Here is a 21,401-nt window from a genome sequence, read left to right on the forward strand (position 1 = left end):
AAATAATAACGAATCATTTCCAAGTCTAAAATGATTCAAAGAAATAAAAAAGGGATTCTAACCAAGAAACCTTTTGTGTAACAGAAAAAAAAAAAAAAAAAAGGGGGGGGGGGGGGGGGGGAATAAAAAAAGCTCAGTTTTATATCACGTCTAAAGAAGAGAGGTAAAAAGAGGTAAAACATGCTCACAAACTACGAAAATAAATAGTAATTTTCCTATAATCTGCTCTTTCAGTTGCAAAAGGATGGGGTGAGGAAAATGGGAGCACACAGTTACCACCCTGCGCTATAGCTTGGTTTGTAACCACTCTGAACATACCCAAATGAGCCACTTTCCCCTTGAGACTCATCCAGGAGGGATTTTTTTTAAGGCAAATCCAGGAAAATGGTGGTTGTCAAGGGATCTGGCTGGAGGACAATCTTGCCTTGCTTGGAAGGCAGCCCGGGCTGCCAGTAGGCAAGATGGTCCCTCTCCCCACCTCGGGACACTCGGGGATGGCAGCGGAGGCAGATGAAAGTGCAGGCACCACAGGGCTTTCTGCTGGAACAGCAGCTCCGGGGTATGGCCAGCATCCCAACGGGATGGAAAGCCACCATCTGCAGCCGTGACTTGTGCCCAAAACACAGGGGAGCAGAGGACCAGCTCCTGCTGGATTTTCCTCTCTAGATCTGCCTCCTCCGAGATCAACTCCCTAACAGGATCCTACATTACTAAAAACAACAGCAACATTATAAATTGTATTATTTACGGTTCCTAGGGAATTGTGGGGTTTTTATACCACGATCATCGTAGATTCGTATCTGCCTCAGCTAGCAGCGGGTAGTTTGCCACAGCTGTGCTAGAAAATGAATTTATATTCATCTTCCCAAGCCATCCAGGTCTATTACAGCGCCCGAACGCAACAGCAGAGAGACACAATTATTAGGATCTACAACACTGACGTTACAATTAAACTTAATATGAGCAAAGCCCTGGCAGACCAGATCGCTGTGAATTTCCCCCAAAGGGGTTGCAGGAGAGAAGATGTCAGGCACAGCAGCACTGCCAGGAGCATTGCTGACAGAAGACAGGGACAGCGAGTTCCTATTCAAAAGCCCGAGAGAAAGAGTAATAACTCCCTAATTGGTGAGGGCTTTGATCACACATATATTTCCTTTACAGACAGCTGTTTCCAAATAGCAGCTCATCTCCTGAGCAAGAAAAACACCAAGCAACAAACCCACACACAACAACAACAAAAAATCCCCGAGTAAAAGAAAAGAGGTGAGGAAGGTTCATTTTCATCTTCAAAGACTGAGGAAAAAGGTGCCTTATTTTTCCACTAATATCAAATTACAGCAGATTGACCAGAGAATGGCAACAGTCATTAGACACCTAACCACAGCCATCTGAAAAGAAGACGGAAAAGAAGAGGAAGATCAAGATCCTTTCTCGTGATTTCCACATCGGTGAAGCCAAAGAAAATACACTCAGGTCCAATAAATCCCTTTTCAACAAACCCTATCCTTTCATGTGATTTGAACATGAAATTCTCCATTAAACCAGATGTTTTTATATTTGCCTGATACGGCCTCCGAAGATTTAAGAGCCCAGGATTTTTCATCTTGTTCAATACCAGAGAAATCTCTGCTTTTCAGAGAGCTACCCATCCCTGAAGAGAGGAAGGACAGCTCTGGTCGGCGAGGAACACAAACTGCCTTTGCAGAGTTGTACTTCATACCCCTACTTTTATACACTCCGGGTGAACAAATTGGGGTAACTGCATGTACACGGGTGGTACAGCACAAATAACTTTTTCTGTCAGATCACTGAACACGCAGCACGAAGAATTGAAACTGCATTAGAAATAAAAAGGCAAAAATATCAATTATAATTCGGTTGCATCCAGATAAAAGAGGAGCACGCCTAATGGCTTGTTCTTTCAATTTTTCTTTATGGAGTAAGTATCTCTACAATAGCAAAAAGGGTTAATATTTCTGTTTTTCTCTGCATCATGAGCAATGGTAATTCAGGATAGATCACTCGGGCATCGGTATTTGATCTGCATTTCACAGGAAATGCTCCCCCTTCTTTCTTTGATTTATTAACAGCAAAATTTCAGTGTTCTAAAGTCTGGACTTGATTTTCAGGCTTATTTTACTTCCTTTCTGTTAGAGAAGTTTTGTAAAATTTATACTGAAATATCTCCCCAGTAGCGGAACTTATGTTACAATGGTGCTTTTTAAATTAAATTCATCTAATTTTTATCTGAAATTACGAGGACAGATCTCAAAGTCAGCTTCATCCCCATCAAGCTTTCTAGGCAACGTGGCCCAACCATAACTAAAGCGTTCCCATTAAACTGAGGCTTATTGCAAGTCAATTTAAATTTCCAATGGATGCATTTAGTTAGTTTGCCCTTTGTTTTTAATTTGAATACGAAAACTTGAATCATTCATTTGCACTGATCTACCCCAACGCTGCCAGAGGCAACAACATCAATTAAAAGCCTTGCTGCTCATCTCAACGCCTGCCACGGAGTCCTGCCCCTCTCCCTGCAGCCTCTACCTTCTCAACGGTGGCAGCAAAACCGTTCCCACAATTCTGTCGTGAGCAGGGTTAAAAACTACTTTGGATTTAAAAAAAACATAACCTGAAAAGATATATTTCACTCACTTCAGTTCTCCATTCTGGTTTGTAGCAAAGCCTTAAGCCAACACTGGCCAAGGACAGCATCTACGGTAACGCTCTGCTGCCAAACCTTCTGCAATGTCACATCATAGCCCAAACCACAGGATCCACTCTTTTGACCAGCCAGAAGGTGTGTGGCCAGCCAGAAGTGAAAGGGTTAAACTCCACAGGTGAATTCAATAAGCTGAAGATTCTCAATGCTAAGATGCTTGAGGAAGGAGCCACAAAAGCCAAAATAACTGAATAGTCTCAGTAATGCAGGCAGAGAATGCACTTTAGTGGCATCCTAAATCATATTGGAAAATGAGTTTGGATGCTTAAGCTTATTATCTTCATAGCCAGTAATTGGTGCCCGCATTAAGTCTGTGGGACTGGTCCCAGAGCTCACAACAAATCAGGGCTGATATGTGCTGAAAAAGGAAGAGGTGACATTTAAACGTGTCCCGTTTGAATGTTTACAGCTATGCCTAATCCCAAATAGTGCTATCTACATCCAGCCCCAGTGATCTATTTTTCTCTTGTGGGTCTGCACGTTTTATTGCTGAGCAGAAGCAGCAGCCAAAAAGTTCCGAGTCACATCTTGGCCTCAGGTGCAGCAGCCAGACCCAAAATAACACACACACATACAGAGAGCAAGTGCTGACAGCTTCCCACCTTCACACGCAGTTATCATCCATTTCACACCAGCAGTGACACCTCTTACACAATCACATCCTGCTTCTCATCTCCGGGGGGAGGTACATGCAAGATGCAAGCACCAGAAGTATTTTTTTGGATGCCTTGGGTAAAACGTGTGGCCTGTGCCCCGCTGGGCTGTAGGTGAAGGTGTATTTTAAACAAGCATCGAATGCAATTTCCAGGTTACTCAGCGGAGATGAGAAGGCACAGAGATAAGAGATTGTCATGTGTGACTGATACACTCCATTCAAAGTGATTTTTCAGGAGAGCAAAATTATTTGGGAACATGTCACTAAACAGGCTGTAATTTATGCTATCAATATTGCAAAGTAAGTAGAAAATCATCTCCTTAGAAGAAAAATACCCCACGTTTAGAGGTGACGCCGATATTAGTGTAAGAAAACACATTTTAAGAGAGACATCAAATTGTTTTTTTAAGATTTTATCAAGCATTCTGCAAAACGTTTTGCAAAGCCAGTTTGGCAGCTTTGTGTTCCTCCAGATTTGGGTCTGAGACATCCCTCTCAGCCAGGGGGAACATCCCACCTCCCCCCAACATCCTCCCCACGGTGGTGGTGTTGCTGCTGGGGGCTGGAGGCTCTTTGGAGCTGAAGTGCCACCTGTGCCCCACGCTCTGAAACCCAAATTCCACCACTGAAAACGACTGCTCCTTCCAGCAATTACCTCTGATTGAAGGGTAGAATGGCACACGCCATTTGAGAGCTTGTGGCATTCTCCAGGCTATTTCTTGTAAAGAAAGGAATTATGCAAATCTATATAATGTCATCGTCATTATATACGTATGTAGATAGCACTTTCTGGGAAAGGCAGAACTTGTGGAGCTGAAAGTTGCATTGACATTTTTCATGCTAATGTGTTATTTTGATAATTACCCATGCCAGTGCCAGAAAATTACATATATGCCAGCACCTGTTTTCTTCTTGAACATCAAGAACTAGATCTTAGGGCATCTGTAATTGAGCCGAATGTAGTCTTGGGTACTATTCATGGAAATGGAGGCCAAGGGGGGGCTAAGTAAATCTCCTAAGAGAATTATTACCCTTTTTCAATATTAAACAGAGCTCTTTTATTGATAGTTTAATTAGCGTGCTTGATTGTGGGGCATGAGTGACTAGATCTGGTTAACATACAGTTACCAGAAACACTTGTTATGACTGTCTTTGATGCCATCTGATTAAAGAAATACTCCCTGGTGACAACCAGGAAAAGATTGCCTCTCAATTACAGCGAAACCCAGCATCAATGATACAAACCCCGTGGACTCTTACTTGCAGGGTGGAAAAGTGAGCTGTTTCCATTAAGTAACTTATTTTTCACAGCTGTTACATTATTTTTAAGTAGTTTTAATGCCACTATGCATATTAATTGCTTATTGCCTTCCCACAAGCTTACTATGTTCATTATAATTATCGCTTGCTAGAGCAAATTCTCACATATGTTTGATGTTATTTCCCTTCTCTGTTCTTTCTCCTCTAAACGTCTATTTCTCTTCCAACTCCTCCCCAGTGTCATGTTCCTTGTCATTTGGATTATATTCCTGGTCATTCCAGCTTGTGGGAAGAGGAGGGGGGAGGAGGGATGCTTTCATTTTTGCAGTTACTCTCTGCTTCTTTCCTCCCATGGAGTTGGAAGAGCACATACACCACTCGAATATGTTCCGAGCCAGAGGCTTGAGCATACTGGAAGACTCCCCCTTCATTTAAGCTACACAAGGTTTCTGCCTTTAGCCTCTACAATTCTCCATTCAGGTCACGAGGCTGTGATTTAATTTGATCAATTGTTACAGAGTATTTGGAGCTCCCAACAAGCTCAAACAAAGCCCCTTACTTTTCTCAAAGTCTGGCTTGCACAAGCGTCAAGGAAAGCACATCAATAAGGAAGGGACTATGGGACTCCAAGTCCTTCCTTGAGTTCAGGACCTGTTAAATATTTACTGCCTGCTCGTTATGGGAGAGAGGGCACGTGCTGACGGATGAGCACAGCACCGTTTTCTTACTGCTGCAGTAAACACCTTTTCTTCTCCCAAAGGAATAATGACAGGACCAGAAATAATGGTATGAAGCTGCGGCAAGGGAGATTCAGATTAGATATTAGGAAGAATTACTGTACTGAAAGAGTGGTCCAGCACTGGAACAGCCTGCCCAGGGAGGTGGTGGAGTCACCATCCCTGGAGGTATATAAGAAACGTGTAGACATGGCTCTTCAGGGCATGCTCTAGTGCCCAAGATCATTGGTTTGTGGTGGGGTATAGTGTGTGGGGTTGTGGCTGTGGGGTTTAGTTGGTGGGTGGTGGTTTTGGGTTTGTTGTTTTTGTGGTGGTTTTTTTTTTGTGTTGTGGGGGTTTTTTTGTTTGGTTTTTTTTTTTTTTTTTAATGTGGTTGGACTCGATGATCTCAGAGGTCTTGTTTTGTGGGTTTTTTTTGTTGTTTTTTTTACCTTCCTTTTTTCCCCCATCATGCAAGCCAGCTGAGGTCTGATTTATTCAAATACTCTTCTGTCTACTGTCACTATTAAAATCTTGAAGTGACTGGAGTGCCACCAGAGATTGGCAGCGCTGTAAAATCCTACCCTCACAAACAGAAAAAAGATGGAGAAAGGGAAGAATTAAGAGGGTAAGTGAATTAAGGAAAAGAAGGTGTTAAAACCAGTTATCCTCCCCTCCCAAGCATCTATCCTCCGTGAGTGCAACATCTCTCTCGTTCAGGTCAGAAAAGGTTCCTCTCACCTCATACTCCTCTTTAAATCCATAGCCCTGCCCTCGCTTCATCTGGGTGATGTGCTGCAGCAGGTCGGCCACTCGGATGGCTGGCTGGAACTGCCCCCGGGGGTAGGACATTTCCACCGGCTCGCAGCTCCGGTACGGGTGGGTCTGGATGGTCAGCGTTGGCTGGGTCATCTCTCCATGGCTACTGTCTGTTTTAAAGACAGGGAGGCAAAACAAGCTTTCACCTATCTGGTATTTCCACTTCCATCCTTGCTCCGTTTGTTGATTCATTTCTCCACCCCCCCGTAGGTTGGTGCAGGCAAAAGAAAGTCAAGAAATAAGTAGGAAACACAAGCACACACTTGCCTACAGCTGCCTGGAAAGACTAAATCACAGAAGTATTTTTTGTGTCAAGGTGACAAACCCAAAGAGATGGGAAACAGAGCGAAGAGCCCATTGGGCTAATGAGGAGAGAGCACAAAGAGTGAAATAGCACATCTTGTACGGGTGAGCTCGGCGTGACGACTCCAATCGAATTACATACCTGTCCTCACAAACCTGCAAAGAACAGGACTGAAAGATACATACAAGATGAGCACAATATTCAAGCGGGATTCGGGGCGTACAATATGAGATAACTGAAAGAGGCCCAAGTTAATAACAAACAAATTATTAGCATTTCAAATAAGGCACACAGGATGTTCGAGGCAAATTAAACTGCTCCGCTAGTTCAGGACTAAAATTTCTATGTCAATTACAGAGATGTAATATTACCAGAAAGAATAAACCAGCATTAAAATATAGTTAACTTGCATGCAGAAACTTAAATTTCAAATACATAAGGTTAACAGAAGAAGTTTCTTGTTGAAAGAAGTAGATTAAAAAAATCTGTCACCACGTAGATGGAACTGTAACCTCACATAACCCCAGCACAACGCATACACACACCAAAATACTCCTGGTGAACTAATGGAAAACAGCTTAAATAACCCAACAACTGGCTGTGACAACGGCTACTTTTAACAACAGAAACGCAGATTAGATGAAAAATGTAGTTTCTTTTCTACCAGAGCTGACCAAATTTAAATGGCTAGCCAAATAAACCGTTGTTTTTTTCCTATGACTATGGGCATCTGAGATGCTTGGGTTCTTTCGCACGTACAGACCTTAACATCAATTCTTTCTGGTCCTACCCAAACCCCAGGTATTAGCAAACAGAAAATGTATCTCCCTCAGACTGTTCATAAAATACCCCTCAGACTGCATAACACAAAGCTTGTGTCTCACAGAAAGCTCACTGACAAAGAGCCTAAGCACTACCCGTCCTCAGCAATACCGCAGTCAGGTTTTTGAAGGGATGAAGAATAAATAAATCAAATGGCAATTTCAGGGTGATTTTCGTGAGGCAGAAACACGGCCGGAATGCTATTGTAAACGCTGCTATCCCTGAGAAATCGCCGTGGAGTTGTGCTCAGCAGCAGTGGGGATCTCTGCCGCCGTCCCTCACTGCGAAGCTGGGCAGGAGCAGAGCGAGGAGGGCATTAGCCCGGCCTTCCCAGCAGCTGGCAAACCAGCAGCGTGACAAAACATGACAAACAAAGCTTTAGCTGGCTTACTCTTATATTAGGGGGAGATAAGCAAGACAGGCAGACACTCGGTTTTGTATTCACAGGACTACGAGGAGGAGAAAGGGATGCCAGCAGTGGACACTGCCGCAGGGCGAGCTCATCTCCAGTGTGAGATAACGAGGGCTGGTGGTTGAATTATCAGAGATGCTGAACACATCCCGCTTCTTCTGAAATTAGCACAAAGTGATCATCTGCTCTGAAGATGAAGCTGCTGAATTTAAGGGTTTCTGAATCCCAGGTTCTCATAAACACGGTCACATTCGCGGGACACTGGGAGATTTACAGCGAAGCAACCCTCACACACAAAATGTGAATAAATTTGGGATTTAAGGAAGAGTAACATCCAAAGCATTTGTATAATCATCCCTAATGCTCCGACTAATGACAGTGTGAGAACTCTGAACAGAGGGAATTTCAAGGCTTATTAATTCCCCTAGTTGGATTCGCTTTCCCTGTGCATCTTTCCTCCCCTATTCCCTATTAACCTCCCGTAATGGAGAGGAGAGGATTTTTATTGCGGACCATTTCCGACAGACGTACTACGCTTAATTTTCCATCATTAGGTTTAATACAAACCCAATTTCACAACTGGCTTCTCTGAGGAACCTACAAGTAAAGCCACATTTTTATCAGCCCCAATTAAAAAACATTACTAGACCCCTATTCGAGAGGGAGTCTTAAAACTAATGTGCGGTTCTAGTGCTAATACAGGAAGGGCACACGCAGAGCACAGGCTACTTGTGCAATGTAGCTCAGATCATTCAGCTCTTTGCAGGCAATTATTAATTTCCCTCTTCATCACATCCTTTAATTCTGGTAGACTCGGCTCTGGTATCAGAGAGGATACCATAGGGAGAGAGGTGAAAGCCAAAAGTGGTGCCCCCTCCTTGCCAGAGTAACATCAGAAAAGTGGTGCCCCCTCCTTGCCAGAGTAACTTCCCTCCAAAAGGCACCTGTGTTATGAACCTGGAACTAGAAGAAGCTGCTCGGCAGCAAAGAAGGATCTGACTCTGGCCTTTGGGTTTATAGTGACAACTGGGCTTCTGGTCTCTTTGGTCAGACAGACAAAAAATGGCACAAAACACCCTGAGTGACAGCTCTGACAGCAGGGTCCGTGGCATCACACCGTTTGTGTGCCTCTCACCCAGCCACGGGGCTCCGCTTTAAAAAAGCATCACACATCTGGGTCATCTTACTCTCAACCCAATGACACACAGAGCTGAAGCTAGGCAGAAGATCACCTCCTCTGGACGTCTGTGACAAAGGTATCTGGGATGGCCTCTGCACTACCTGAAAGAAAACCTGACATTTTGACCAGCTCAGGATGGCTGTCCATTATCCAGCGGTTTATCTGGGCCAAGGAAAGAGAGGAGGGGCTTTTATGGAGAAGAATCACTACGCCTGAGGGGAGTCCAACCTTTGTATGTTCTGCTAATGAAGCCTGATGCACGAAACATATTGTTCCTTCTCCACCTGATCAGTCCACGAGCCCGAACCTAAGCATGGATAACGAGGTGGTGAAGCAAGGCAGGACACCTTCTCACGAGATGTGACCCTTACAGCAATTGTGTGAACAACTGGAAGTTCTTCTCTTTCCTTTTGGCACGGTTATTACTGGAAAAGACAACAAAAATGCCAGCTCCTCAGCGAAGTCAGGCTTCTGCTTTAATTAAAGCAAGTTACAGCAATTTTCCAGAGTCCCTTCCCTCGTTCCTTTTCTCACAAAGATGTTGCCATTCCCTCGCAAATGAAGATGAGTTTGTAGGACAAACTGGCCAAAACTTTCACTAAAGTTTCGGCAGTGCCTCTAAAGCATGTGTGCCTTCTATGAATTGTCAGTGAGAATAGTAAATAAAAAAAATAGTTTAGTTTAGTTTTGTTCTTTAAAAATACTCGAAATTAATTCTCGGAAACTACTAAACATACAGAAACGTGCATCATGGTTTTTTTGGTTTACATTGCATATGCACATCTTATTTCTAGTCATACGTCCTCATTTTTTCCATAGGAACACATACCACCATAATTCATTGTGTACCAAAGATGGAATACAGTTCCAAGAAATAATCTAAATTAAAACATTTGAAGAGATAGTGATTCCATTCTGACCCCGAAAGTTGTGGCAGCGGTTAATTACCCTTGCTGTCTAAACATTTCTTAATTGCAATTTGATTTTGCTTAGCTTCGACTTGCAGGCACTGAATCTTATTATACCTTCTGTTAGATTAAAGAGCCCTCAGAGTATTTGAAATCTTGACCCGTGCAGGCACTGATCAAATCACTTCTTCAGTTTCTCTTTGATAAAGTAAATCAATTGCGAGCTTCTGAAGTCTCATTAGGGCAGGCTGCTCAGGGCTCCAGTTCCTTCCTAGAACCATTTCCAATTTTCCACCGTTCTTTTTGTGCAGCTGTAAATAAACCAGGTATTCTGCATGTCGCTGGAAAGATGCTGTTTATAAGAGGACTGTCTAATATTAGCAGTTTGCAATCGCAAAATACATTATTGGCTTGGTAGTTAACCCTTTTCAGTGCAACACTCCTACACCCCATACTGAGATGTCTTGCCAAGACAGATATTTTGGTATCCAGAAGCTGATGCTTCCTTTATCAGCCTAAGAGCTGACAGAATACCCTGAAATTTTGTATAAGACATTAAATCAATGATTCACTAGCTCTCACATAACTAGCCTGATTGGGAAACTCTTCAGGCATCTCAGCTTATCTGTTTAGTGTGTAACAGCAGATCATCAAATTGAACAACGTTGACTCCACTTTTCATATTCACAAACTCCCTGCTTATGAAAATGATGCTTCTTGTGACTCTCCTTCACTAACTTGCTGAAGTAAACTCTGAGGTCTTCCAAGAGCAGCAGAAGGGAGTCTGGTGGGCAGAGACAAGCTGAAGCAGAGGCCGTCCAGTGCCATCCTTTCCCATCTGATGAGTAACCCCAAGGATGAAATATTATTGCTCACCCACTGCTACAACCCCGTGTATTATATACTCTTGTTGCTACCCAGACAAGTAAAATAAATGTGTCTCCCTCCACAGAAAAACAGATAAACTCCTCCATAGATGTCACAGATAAGATGAAGAGCAGCTGAGAAATGAGATTCCCAGCCTGGAAGCGGCTCTGTAGGATCAGACCCCTGTGAGTTGTCCCAGTAAGGCTGCTGGGAGGGATGTGCTCACCCAGAGCACCTCTGGGGATTGAAACTTTAGATCCTTTTATAGATGTCATCTTGTTCTGTAAACATAGTGTTGGTTTGAGAGAGAGGTATCCAGACACAGAGCATGATGCTGCCTTCTGACCAGAAAACTAATCCATGTCTCAGACAACTAAAGCAATCCTGCACCCCTGTGTCATCCTGGAGATGGAGAGAAGTTTCTTTCAAAACTTTTTGCTTTAATATCGGCAAATTCCTTCTGTGTCTGAAATGACAAGCCTATCATCTCTGCGTATATTTTTATTCTCTTAGCCTTGGCAAGTGTGTAACACGATAAGACATCCTTTGCACGAAATAAATTATATTTTGAGTGGTGTTTGTGATGGATTTAATTACCCACATATCCAGTCTCTCTACACTACAGTAAGGGTTGTCAATTATTTGACATCTTCCAAGGATGACTACTGCATGGCTAATATCTCTTCCCCTTACACTAGGGATATAGTGCAAGCTGGTAAAATGAATGTGGCTTTTTGTGTGCATCAAGGCTGTATTATATGATAAATACCCAGGTATAATATGCTATATACAATACAAACAGCAGCATGGCAAACCAAAGTTAAACCACCATTTGTCTAACGATATCAACTGAGCTGTAAAAAGGCACGTTCCTTAACAAAAAGCTTTCTGACACCATGTTTGACAGAGAGCAGAAGATGCATCCTTCATTTCAAAGGCTATGAAGAAGCCACATGTGCATAATAATAATAAAAAAAAAAACTGGAGAAAGTAATTTTCTCTAGATTCTAGAGAGATTTTTAAGAATCACTTGGTAAACATCTTACACAAGTGTATTCTAATCCTATAAAACCTATTGCATGCGTATTTTTCATCAGCTAGCACAGAAAACCCTCTTAAAGATGGGAGGAAGATGCTTTGGTGAGGCAGGCTAAGCTGGGGCTACTGAGTACGTGTGTAGGAGTGCAGCTCTTCAAATTCTTCCAAATTCAGCTCAATTCAGCCATGCATGTTTTCTCCAAAACCAACTTCTAAGGTTGTACTGGCTCTTGTTCAGGTTTTACAGTTCTGGTACAACACGGGCCTTTCTGAAGGGAAATCTACCTCCTTTATTTGCTAAACGTTCACTTCTCTAGTGAAGATGCTTGCACAGAATATTTAAATCCAGAGTTGTCTGGAACTGGGAGAGAAAACTAGGGAGCTAAAACCATGCATTACATAAACCAGTATTAATCAAGCACAGGACAGGGTAGAGGCAAAACCAAAATCCCCTATATCTCTCTCTCCCAGACACACAACATTTATTAGCAGAAGGCATAACAGATGGGAACAAATGGCACTGAACTGCAAGAAGTGCCCAAAGACAGATATTGGTAGTGGGATGACTGATGCCCTTTTTAAGATCTCTTTTTCTCTCCCAGGAATGAATATTAATAAACGTCAAAAATGAAACTTATTTTGCTCTTCCAGTAACATCCAATGTCTAGTGAATCTGTCCAAGAAGCCAGAAAACCAATGTTTTGTTTTGTCTTCAAGTCACAAGGTAGACATTTCTTCAATGCCAAGGGCTCTTTTGCAGCATCTGTGACTGTTAAATTCAGATGGAACTGAGGGAGTGACCATTTGTCTAAATCATGTCTTAGAAGTGCTCTGTACTCTATAATTTGGGATTTTGAAAGTTTGGGGGGCTTTTTTGGTTTTTGCTTTCCCCTGAGAAGTACAGATTGAATCTGTCCATGGCTCCTTGAGCTTCAGATTACAAAGTGTGTGGTTCACACTGCAATCCTCCCTATCGGGACAGAGAGTGAAAAACAAACCTCCCTCAAATGAGGGTCTGTTTTTCACAGATGCCAAGTACCAGACTGAGAGCAGTTTGACATCTTCCACTAAAATGCAGGTCCGGACCCTTTTTCTAAACTATAGCCAAAAGATAAATCTGCCTTTAGACTTTTTCTATCGACAACACAGACTCTGGGAAATGAGAACAAACCTTCTGGAAAAAGGACTCCTTTCCTTCCCTGCCTGGTTAAAAGAGTGCTCATCCATTGCCGTCAGCGTTTTGACAGATAGCAGGGTAAATGTGTGGACGGTGGCGGTCCCTCCAAGCCTCTGTGCCCAGGCTGTTAGTCTGGAAGCCAAGGCACTTAAGCCATCGGTTGTAATTTCTTCCTGCTCTAACCGTGGGCCTTCAACACGCCCAGAGTAATGCTTAAAGCAGCCACGGTAGATTACTGTGTCTGGAAGGGAACATTTACTGTAGATAATCCAAAATGACAGGTCTGATAAATACCACTGGTTAGATCCTGATCAACCACACATCATCTTTCTGATTCATAGCAGAGGAATTGCCTTCTTCAAATTCCACACGCAGGCAGCACCCTCCAGGGAGAGCCTCAAGTTGTAGGCTGTGATTACTCACTTTCAAGAGTACACCTCCAGTAAGTTTTTTGGATAACTTCTTTTATCAGGCAACAGTTTCTGCCAATTTTGCTGTCTCTGTTAACTTACTGCAAAAACGTGTTATTTTTAAAAACCCCAAACCTAAGAGCTGCACACCGGATGCTTTATTTATCATTTGAACAAGAACAGCTAATTTTTAGAGATGTTGAATACTAACACCCCCCTCTGCAGTTATTAGCAGCCTCTCTGAGGTGCCCTTTCATTATCCTCTCAAACCAAAACCAAACTGCATGATTATATTTAGCATTTAACTCTCAGCATACACAGAATAAGGTGGGGCCACTTGCCCAAATTCAGCCTCGATTTCTCCAAATAACATTTATACCTGCAACTGAGCCCAAAACCATAAGCTCCCACCTGCCTGGGACGTGCAAATCCTCCCATTTCAAACCTTGAGGCCACCTAGTTGAGCCTCACTCACTGGACAAAGAGTAATGGCTTTAAACTAAAAGAGGAAAGACTTAGACTAGATACAAGGAAGAAATTTTTTTACACTGAGGGTGGTGAGACCCTGGCCCAGGTTGCCCAGAGAGGTGGTGGATGCCCCATCCTTGGAAACATTCCAGGTCAGGTTGGATGGGGCGCTGACCAACCTGATTGAGTTGTAGATGTCCCTGCTCGTGGCAGGGCGTTGAACTACATGGCCTTTAAAGGTCCCTTCCAACACAACCCATTCTCTGATGCTTTGCCAGCAGCAAAGGCACAACCACCCACAGGAGTCAAAACTAAGCCCAGGCAAAGTGGCACGTGGGAATTTTCAGCCCAAAATGTCAAATCCCATTCACAGAAATAAACAATATGTACTTTATAGAACTCCTAAACCTTCATTTTTGAACTGTTCTTTCCTTAAAAATAAAAAAATAAAAAAAAATATAAATTAATATCAATATTAAAACATGAATGAAACAAAAGGCAATTAACACAACATATGACCACAAGATTAATTATGACTTTGGAGCCCAGCCACTTCACAATGCTGAGTTATTTTCAAGATGCAATGAGTGTGTTTGCTCTCCAATGAAGGGCAGTAACACCATACCTGTCTTCTTACCTAACAGCGTGGTCGATGGAACAGTGTCTGATGATACTTTGAGATGGAATTCCGTTCACCCACACGACACGGATCAATGGAAATCAACAGAAGATCAACAGGAAAAAAAGTTACAAAAAATGAAAACAAGGTTAGCTGTATCTCACACTCAGAAGCTTCAGTCTATAGGTCATATTGGGAAACATACAAAAGCAAAGAAAATTTAGAAATGAAAGAAAAGTCTGGCACTAGTACCTGAGTAGTAGGAATTCAACAAAGATTTGCTCTGAAGGGTTTTGCTTTGGACAGAAAATGAACAAGGAGAGGGTGATGCTAGGTAGGAAAGACATAAGGAAAAGACTTTAGACATATATTAAGAGAGAGAAAGAGAACAGGGAGAATGTTCCTCAAAGAACACAGTAATATGGGATATATAAGGCTTATCAAAATGAATTATATTTTTCATCTCAACATGCATATTACATTTATTACATTGTCATCATGATGGATTTTCTTTAATATAAGCACTTCAGACCCCAAATATAGTATTATAGTTATTGTAAATCAATGTGTTCCTACACAGGATACACATTTAGGACTATATTCTAGATACCCTTCTTTTTAACCAAAGGAACAAACTTAAGTTTTTGTCTCTAGGAGAAAGTTCCTTACAAATGACCCCCAAAATACAAACTACAGAGAATCAAATGCAGTATTAACAGTAAAATAAACCTGCTCAAACACAACGTACACTAATACCACAAAATACACAGGTAAAGTAGCATTTTTTTTTTCTTTTTTGTTAAAACAATACAAGATAACCAGGGACTTGTTCTCCAACCCAGAACTGTTCATAGGAAATCCTATAATCCTTTCCCCTGCGACCTGGGTTCTTTCAGCAGGACAAGCATCCCTGCTTTCTCCCATTAAAGCATCAGCTTACTCTGCACAAGAATCCACAAATTATTTCCATATTAATCAAATATTTACGGAAAGGAGGCAAGGCTCAACATCTTCACATTAGATTCTTTTCTTGATAGTAAATTTATGAGGCTGGTATATATCTACAATAGCATACATGTACATTCTTATGGTAATCCATCATTTCTGAAGGCATGTTCTTTTGTTATCACTCTGCATTCACTCTTAGAGTTACAGGCATTTATTTATCTCCTCAAAATGTTGGGCAACAAGCTAATACAAATCTCGGTACATCAGGAAGATGACAATAGATAACACAGGAAAAAATATTCCATAATCGAATAGAAGTAGATAAAACTCAGTATACATCAAAGTAATTTCAGAAGCAATTTTTGCATCTCTAGAGCAAACACCACTTAAAAATTTCAAGTTATTCTATGGGGTGAACCAATGAAGTCACTAGTCTAGGGAGTTTGATAAAGTCAGCAGAATTACCTCCTAAGCAGCTTATAATCGTCTAGCAAATAAACTCACTCTCATTCTGCATTCTCCCACCATATTTTCAGATTTACACTGCTTGAAAACACATGAAAATAATCAAATTCCTCATAGCTCAGTCTGCTGGAGTTCTGCCCCAGCTGCCTTCAAGCCACGAAGCATCTCTCCTTTGGGCCTCTTATACCTTCTCCCCTCTGTTTGCAGCCTAAATCAGACCCTCCTCTTACTGTACTTGGAAAACAGAACATCACTTTCACAGATACATAAAATAAGGTCTAAAAAGAGTAACTTGTTTGGCCAGGGTCACAGGGCAAGTCAACAGTGAAGGCTTGGAGTAGAACTCCGATTTTCTGAAATTTGGGAGTATAAAAGAACTCTGTGGGCCATACTGCCTTTCCAGGAACTGCTAACGATAAATTACTTCAACAGCTGGAGATAATACACCTCACTTCAGTGACTCTGATTAAAAATGTTGCCAACTGAGGTTTATGAAATGAACCGTATTTGTGAGACAGGGAGGTGATTTCTAGATTCAGAAGGGAAAAAAACCCCACCAAAAACCACAAGTTTCCCAAAACTTTGGAGAGCTCATTCCCAAAATCAGTGGGGTAGTGGCTTGTGCAACAAGAGGTGTGTACACACTGCTGCCCCCCAACCAGAGGTTCTTATAAGCACCAGTGTGTGCAACCACGGGAAACACTTCCAGAGAGGATTTCACATCAGGACAGGCATTAAGACTTCATTAAAATTTTTTTTTGTACTCCCTGGAGTAGCACATGAGGCCACACAGATCCCTCTAGTCATGTAGAATGGTGGAGGCTCCTTCCTACTTGAAAAATGATTCTCCCTTACTTCTTATAAGATTTTCTGAAATAGGAAACCCCACAAAAATCCCAAACTAGCATGAAAACCAGGAAAAGGGATTTTGGTATTTTTTCCTTTTATGCCATTGATGAAATTTGCCTTTATTTTTTATTTTTAAATTCATTTTAGAATTTTTCAGTAAAGAAAAGATCTCATGGTCATGATCCTAAAAGTCCTTGGGCTGCATTCAGCAGGTAACCTAACTAGGAGTGAAAATTATCTATGGGGTAGGAATAAGAACTAGATCTTAATGTAAGTGTCTGTTGTGACTTAGAGCAAATCTAAAGACCTTTGCATTTCATTCATCACAAAAACATCCAGGAGATGGAAAGGTGTGAATTCAGATGTTTCTTATTAAAAGTGATCCTTAACACCCTGAGTACCACTTCTCTACATTTTCCTCTTATCTCTTTGCTCTCGCTCATAAAAGCACACTAACTTGGTAACTGTAGAGTAGTGCCCACTAATGCAAAAAACTCGGTTCCCTACAGCTTCCAAAATGTCTTCAAACTGTGCCTCTGCCTAGAACATGAAAGCTACCTCCCTAATCTGTACCAGCCTCACTGCTGAAGGTTGTCCAGGGAAGCAGTCTCCTCCCAAGTGGAGATGTCACAAAAGTTAAGCACGCCTTAATAAATCAGTCTCTAGCGAAACAGGCTGCATTTTAAGAGATTAAATCTCAGAATCAGCCAGTTCTTGCCAGAACCGCTCCAAGGATGTGAAGATGGCAGTGCCGGTGCCATGGCATTCTCCTGGGCAAGCCCTATCCATGGCACTCCAGCATCGCAGAGCCAGAAGAGCAGTTCTTTTGGGCAGGAGGTATCATTAGTGCATCACTGCTGAGATGATGTGCTGCTGCTTCTCCCATCACACGGACGGGCTGCCAAATTGTGCTCAATTTATGTGCACTAACAAGCCCTTGCACACCCTTCTGGTCAGTGCACAGAGGCTGGTGGATGACTTTAGGCCCCCCTTGTCTTCAATTTGTCACCTCGTTTCATGCTAAGCCTGCACCGAGTCACTGCCTACTGGTGACCGTGCTGTGCCACTCCCAGGGGAAGGCTGCTGCTTTCCAAAAATTCCTGCAAACCCAGGAGCAGGCCCAAACACTGCAAGTACCATCATCTACCTTTAATGGATTTAGGATGTATTCTTATTTTTTAGAAAGAAAGATATTTGAGAAAATGAACAATTAGGATTAGCCCGCTTCACCTGCACATAATCCCTGGGTAAAACCAGACAAGCTGGAACAGCCATGGACTCATTTCTCTTGCAGCAAATACCTACTCTGATCCCATGCGGTGTCAGAGACAGAGGCTGAGGCCATAAAATCTCTTCACTTCAAACTCCTGTATGTAGGAGTAAGAGTTCTGCCTGAATAATGAATAACAGTGTAGAATGGAAAGAGGGATGAGGGGCTTTGCTTTGGGTCGGGAAAGATAAATGCCCATTTCTCTTCCCCTTCTCAGCCAGACCCGAGGTCTCCCTGTTCCAGCACAGAAGACACAGATCTTCCAGAATGTAATTACATCTGATAATGATCATCTCTGCCAAATGGACAAAAGGTCCCACGGGACTGTGTGCTCCTGAGCACTGCACTGGCCTCCATAAAGGACTCCACTGCACCCAAACAGCACGACTTTATGGATGACACCATTTGCACGAGCTTATATTGAAAACGTAAGCATTTCCCCCTAAATTACTGAGATGGAGCAGGTGAAGAATTCTGCATTTTTTTCTAACAGCAGAGGCAGAAGAACAGCAACTCTCAGTAGTGACAGAATCACCGTTATTTTCAGAGTTGCCCGTAAAAGTGCCCTCAGAAAAGGAGAGGCTGATCAGCAGAAAGGCAGTTCCTCACTTTTGGTGTCCTTCCTGATGCAGAGTGCCACCTGCTATGACAAGGGGGACATTGGTTTTTCAGTGACCCGTCAGTGGGAGCTCCCTGCGAGTGACAGAGCTGCAGGCAGCAAATGGGGAAGTTACAGCAGGACAGGGTCACCCAAGAACAGCAGAAGACCTGCTGTGGCGGGAGCAGACCAGTGGCCAAGCTGGTTAGAGAGACTATGGGAAGAAAAAAAGCTTCTGTAGGGACTCACGGAATTTGATCTGTCTGAAAAGTCGTTACAATTATTGGGACAGGAAGGAAAAACTGGAGGGAAGGACACACGCCCCGTAAGGACACTGTCACCTGGAGATAAACTTGTTTGCAAGTCATTCACTAATTGTAAGGCTTTACTTAACAAGCTGTCTTCTTCTATTGCATTGCTTTTGTGAGCTAGCAAGGTGACCCTGGCATTGAGAACACTCAGCTCCTCTTGGTGGATTTTCTTCAGAAAGGAGAGGGGCATTTCCATGTCGGTGCTACAGCCAACTCGGAGTCCCACAGCTGGGGGTGAAGATGGAGAGAGTGACTACCTCTCCTGAGACATCTGCAAATGCTACTTTCTGTGGGGAGGCAAAAGGAGAATTTAAGAAGGAATCTGACTGCTGCTTAAGAGAGACAGCTGGTTTCAAAAGCTAGGATGGATAACCCCCTGTAAAACTCGATTAGTCAGCAGGGAGGTTAAGAAGTAATCCTATCGTCTTATTCAAAAGTTGGGGTGGGCCTAGATAGAAACCCTCAAGTATTAAAACTCTGTTAAGGCCAATTTTTTAAAAGAAAGTCTTTTACCCATAGAATTCCTGCATCAGCATGTGCACGCTGCTGCACAGAAGAAAACTTACCTCCAACACCTCAGCACCCTGGACTTGGCAGTAAAAAATGTGGAGAGACCATATAGGCTTACTGGTAATTGTTTCTCATGGATATAAAGAGGAAAACAAGAAAAGAATCAGCCCTTGACTTGACTCGGGCTGTGTAATAGAGGGAGGTAGTGATAAATTCTGCAGTGATGTCAAGCAAAGGACTAACTGATTAAAAAAAAAAAAAAGAAAACCTGGAGGGATGCTGCTTTTTTACAAAATTAGATACAACATATTTTCTATAGTTGCCATTTCAAGTAAATGACTCAGCTGTTTTAATTAGTCTCTCAAAATACCAAGGGAAAAAAAAAAATGAGGTCACATTTCAAGCTCATCTCTTCTCTTATTTTCTGGTTGGAAAAAAATCCCAAAACTTTTAAAAACCCAGATTCTGAAGAAAGTGTTAAAAACTTGATTTTCCCCACACATTTCAAACAAGCTACCTTTGCTGTTTCTGGGCTGTCTGTTATGCTGCTCTTCTCTGCTATCCTGTCTTTCAAAGATATGAACCACTGACAACTCTTGCTGTCTTCTTTAGGAGATAGAGCTACCCAGCACCTGAGAAAATTACATCTTGACTCAAGTCAATTTGATACCAGAGAGAAGTGTTCCCTTCTACCCTTGACAGGCCCAAACACCTATTTATCCATCCCCCAGGTAAGCTACCCAGCGTGGCAGGAGCAAGGCATGCAGATGGAATTTGACATGACCTACAGATAGAGGGAAAAGAAGAATTCACTCAGCCTGTCCCACTCGATCCCAGAGCAAAAACGTTTCGATGATAAAACATTGGTTTTGTACCATAAGCACTTCCACGTTAGGAGTTGGGGGAAAAAGCACTTCACTAAGGACATTTAAGAAAGACAAAAGAGTTTTAGTACGTACTTGTGTTTCAGAGCTGTTCCCTGTTCAAACTAGCAGGTTAAGCGTCAAAAGAAGGAGTGACATTCCCATAGTGTCTAAGTTAAAATTTATTTCATACGAAAAAGTTTACAAATCCACCATGCAATCCACCATGCACTCAAGCTGGATCTAGCAAGGCTAAAGTATGACTTTGTGCTGCTTTTACCCACAAAACTCTTCCAGCTACAGAGGTCTGAGCGGTTTACAAGTATTAACTAAGATTAGTTTTACTGAACTCATGTGAAGAATAAACCGAGGACACAGACAAAAGAAGAAATGCTCTCTTTCCATTCCAGTTCTCTGACCATGAGACCATGCTTTCTTTCATAACAATTTCATACAGAAAATGCTATTTCATCCTACAAGTCAGCTAAGTGATTTGATTCGACTCTTCTACTCACAAAGGAAAAAAATATTCCTGAAGAACAAATAAACATGTGCCTTTTTGATTGTCTGATGTAGTTATTAGAACAGACTTTATAAATTATTCTCAGTAGGTTTAGAGTCAGGTTGAATGCTCTCTACCTGACAGTTAAAATAGGGGCAGTGTCAGAGACATTTCAGACAACTGATCTCTAGCAAGCTTCTGCAATGATCTCTATCACTGTCACTCCCAGCTCCTCAACATTGTGCCCATAGGAATAGGTCCTTTTAAGAACCCAGAGCTCTCCAAGGGGGACATATCCATTGCAAGCAAGTTAAACTTACTGAATCCATTAACATCTTGGCAGCTGGAAGAAAAAGCTTCTTCATTGTGAACAGCACTGAGTTTGGTAGAGGTCTTGTCGGAAGTAGCCACGGGGCCCATCTCCCTCTGCGTGCTGGTCTGAGTCTCCTTCTGCTTCTTGGCTAGCTTCCTTTAGGGTGTTTTGAAGAGGGGAGAAATCAAGGTCAGTTTTCCCTCATTGAAAAACAAAGCAATGATAAAGTATTTTGAAAACCACCATTATCCCACTTGGTCAGACATGCAGGGCATGTGACAAACCGCACGAGAGGAAACCCCACAGCTTTTTAATATAACTGTTGTGGAGCACAACAGATACAACGATACCAGTCTTTGAGCTTAGCTGTACCCCCCCCCCCCAGAAACCGCACT

General features: G+C 42.4%; 1 protein-coding gene across 8 annotated transcripts in view; it reads right to left on the reverse strand.

Annotated features, from left to right (window-relative positions):
- The window catches only part of PTPRT (protein tyrosine phosphatase, receptor type, T), a 481,241-nt gene that overhangs the window by 34,420 nt on the left and 425,420 nt on the right, over nt 1–21,401 (reverse strand). For 4 of the 8 annotated variants that reach the window (XM_014941273.1, XM_014941270.1, XM_014941271.1 and 1 more), the window contains 4 exons: nt 21,014–21,162; nt 14,630–14,707; nt 14,396–14,431; nt 6,095–6,282 (listed from right to left, as the gene is read on the reverse strand). In XM_014941273.1, coding sequence (XP_014796759.1) covers nt 6,095–6,282; nt 14,396–14,431; nt 14,630–14,707; nt 21,014–21,162 — 451 coding nt within the window. The remainder of the gene's footprint in view (nt 1–6,094; nt 6,283–14,395; nt 14,432–14,629; nt 14,708–21,013; nt 21,163–21,401) is intronic. The other 4 variants (XM_014941274.1, XM_014941272.1, XM_014941276.1 and 1 more) reach the window with 2 other exon arrangements.

The sequence above is a fragment of the Calidris pugnax genome, unplaced genomic scaffold (assembly GCF_001431845.1).
Source record: "Calidris pugnax isolate Ruff unplaced genomic scaffold, ASM143184v1 scaffold55, whole genome shotgun sequence".
Lineage (NCBI taxonomy): Eukaryota > Metazoa > Chordata > Aves > Charadriiformes > Scolopacidae > Calidris > Calidris pugnax.